The following is a 2,721-nucleotide window of genomic DNA, read 5'->3' on the forward strand; positions in this document are numbered from 1 at the left end:
TCTTTTATTATGGTATCAGAGCATACACCTGACGTTTCCTACTGCTATTTTTTCTTCTTCTCTATTTCACTCTTATCATCATGAGTGACGACATGGACCAACCACCTAGCGTCCATGATTTTCTTTATTTGCACCCTAGTGAGAACCCAACCATTGCTCTTGTTTCTCCTCTGCTTGAATCTAACAACTATCACTCATGGAGTCGTTCCATGGTTACTGCCCTTAGTGCTAAAAATAAGGTTGAATTCATTGATGGTAGTGCACCTTAACAAACCCAAATCGGATCCCACGTTCAATGCATGGAGATGCTGCAACAACATGGTGGTATCTTGGCTTGTTCATTCAGTCTCCCTGTTCATTCGCCAGAGTATCTTGTGGATGGATCAAGCGGATGAAATATGGAAGGATTTAAAATCCCGCTATGCCCAAGGAGACCATCTATGTATTTCTGATTTACAATATGAGGCTTCTTCTATGAAACAAGGTGATTTGTCTGTAACTGATTTCTTCACTAAGTTATGTATCATTTGGGATGAAATTGAGAATTTTAGAGCTGATCCTGTCTGTCTTTGTAATGTTAAATGCTCTTGTGTTGCTTCTTCCATCATTGCTCAACAAAAATTGGAAGATAGAGCTGTGCAATTTTTACGAGGCTTGAATGATTCTTACAGTAATATTAGATCTCATGTTTTGCTTATGGACCCCTTACCACCCATTTCAAAAATATTTTCATACGTAGCTCAACAAGAACGCCAATTACTCAACCCTTCTCCTCTGATTACTGTTAATTCTAATTCAAAGGATATTATGCTCAATGTTGCTACATCTACCAACACATGCACCTACTGTGGCCGCAAGGGTCACACTGCAAGCAGTGACAGATCCAGAAATTTTAAGTAGTGGGGACAATATTTAAATACATAAATTTTTAAAATATAAAATAAAATTTTTATAAAGATAAATATATATCATAATTGTTCTCTACGAGTTTTCATAATTTGAAAACATTGAATGATTTGCTCATTTTTAATACTATCAAAAACCTCTCTCTCTATGGTTCTCTCATTTTTAAACAAGGATCATCAGGAAGCCTTTCCAAATCACATTCTAAAAATCTTTTTTTGGTTGGTGGACCCAATTTGACTTCTTTTTCAACATGTGTTTGAGGAGAAGATGGTTGTTCTGAAGATGATTTTCTTTTAAAATACCTTTCCATTGCTACAACTAAAAGCAATATAATTTTAATTAATGTAATGTTCATAACATACAATGTTTCTTCTAAACATAAAAATAGAATGAGTAAATAAAAATCAAAATACTGAATTTCTCATTGAAAATAAAAAAATTAATTCAAATAAAGCAATATAAAAATAATAACTTTAAATACACTAACCTCAAAGACTACTTTAAATGTATAGTTTAGCTATTCAAACAAGAAGGAGTATAGATGGAAGAAAAAGTTTATTTTTTTTCTTCTTCTAATTTCACTCTTCTACACTTTAAAATATGTTAGAGGTAGAGGAGAACCTCAAAATATAAAAAGAATTAGAAAAAATAAAAATAAAACAAAAAAAAAATATCTAAAAAGAGGTTAATAACAATTTATGGTTTTTTTTAAACTTAAAACACATACATTATTTAATTTATAATATTTTTTATCTTGATTTACAATTTAAATGCATAACAATTTTTTTTAAAACATGTAATTTGTTGTTAATTATTATAACATATTAAAATATTTTTAAAAAAATTTCCTTTCTCACATAAAGATAACTGCAACAAAACTTAAATTTAGTTTTAATTTTATAATTTTTAGTTTTTTATTTTTATTTTTTAGTTTTTAAATTTTAAATGAAGATAATATAATATTATATATATTATTAAAAAAACTGAAAAGTTAATAGGGGCCCACAAGTTAGTGCATCCGTCCCTGCAAGAAAACTTAAATTTAGTTTTAATTTTATAATTTTTTGTTTTTATTTATTTTTTTAGTTTTTAAATTTTAAATAAAAATAATATAATATTATATATATTATTAAAAATCAAAACTGAAAAGCTAGTGGGGGCAACTGCCCCCACAAGCTTCAACGTGCGTCCGTCAATGACTGCAAGTGTTTGTTACAAGAAAAATGGTTTTCCTTTGGCTGGTGATAGTAAGATTAGCAAAAATTCTAAGAGTAACAAAATTTGCACTCATTGTGGACGTAGTGGTCATACCATTGAGGTGTGTTATCGTAAGCATGGGTTCCCTCCTGGACATCCCCACTCATCTATTAAATCTGCTCATATTAACAGTTCTGTAACTGTTGATCCAAGTGCTGCTACAGGTGACCAACAACCAGCCAAGAACTCAGATGTTTGCTTCACTCCTCAACAGTATCAAGCCTTGCTAGCTTTAATCCAACAACCAGAGCAAGGAACTTCAACATCTCATGTTAATCAGATTGGTACTCTTTCTTCTTCCCATACACCAGGTACCCCTTTCTCTGTTTCTTCTTGGATCCTAGATTCTAGTGCTACGGATCATGTCACTTCATCTCTAAATCATTTCTCTTCATATGTCACCATTGATCCTGTCATTGTTAAGTTGCCTACAGGACACCATGTCACTGCTACTCATTTTGGCGTGGTTCATTTTTCTAATTCCTTTTATCTTACTAATGTTTTATATATTCCTAGTTTTACATTTAACCTTATTTCCATCTCCAAATTGGTTCGTTC

At 31.2% G+C, this 2,721-nt stretch overlaps 1 protein-coding gene across 1 annotated transcript; it reads left to right on the top strand.

Moving 5' to 3' along the window:
• The first annotated feature begins 252 nt into the window (after positions 1-252).
• Positions 253-900, top strand: LOC145957195 (uncharacterized). The gene has a single exon (XM_083073413.1). The coding sequence runs from the start codon at positions 253-255 to the stop codon at positions 898-900; it is 648 nt and encodes a 215-aa protein (XP_082929539.1).
• Positions 901-2,721: the final 1,821 nt, after the last annotated feature.

This window comes from Cajanus cajan, chromosome 4 (genome assembly GCF_000230855.2).
Source record: "Cajanus cajan strain Asha chromosome 4, NIPB_CcT2T_4, whole genome shotgun sequence".
Lineage (NCBI taxonomy): Eukaryota > Viridiplantae > Streptophyta > Magnoliopsida > Fabales > Fabaceae > Cajanus > Cajanus cajan.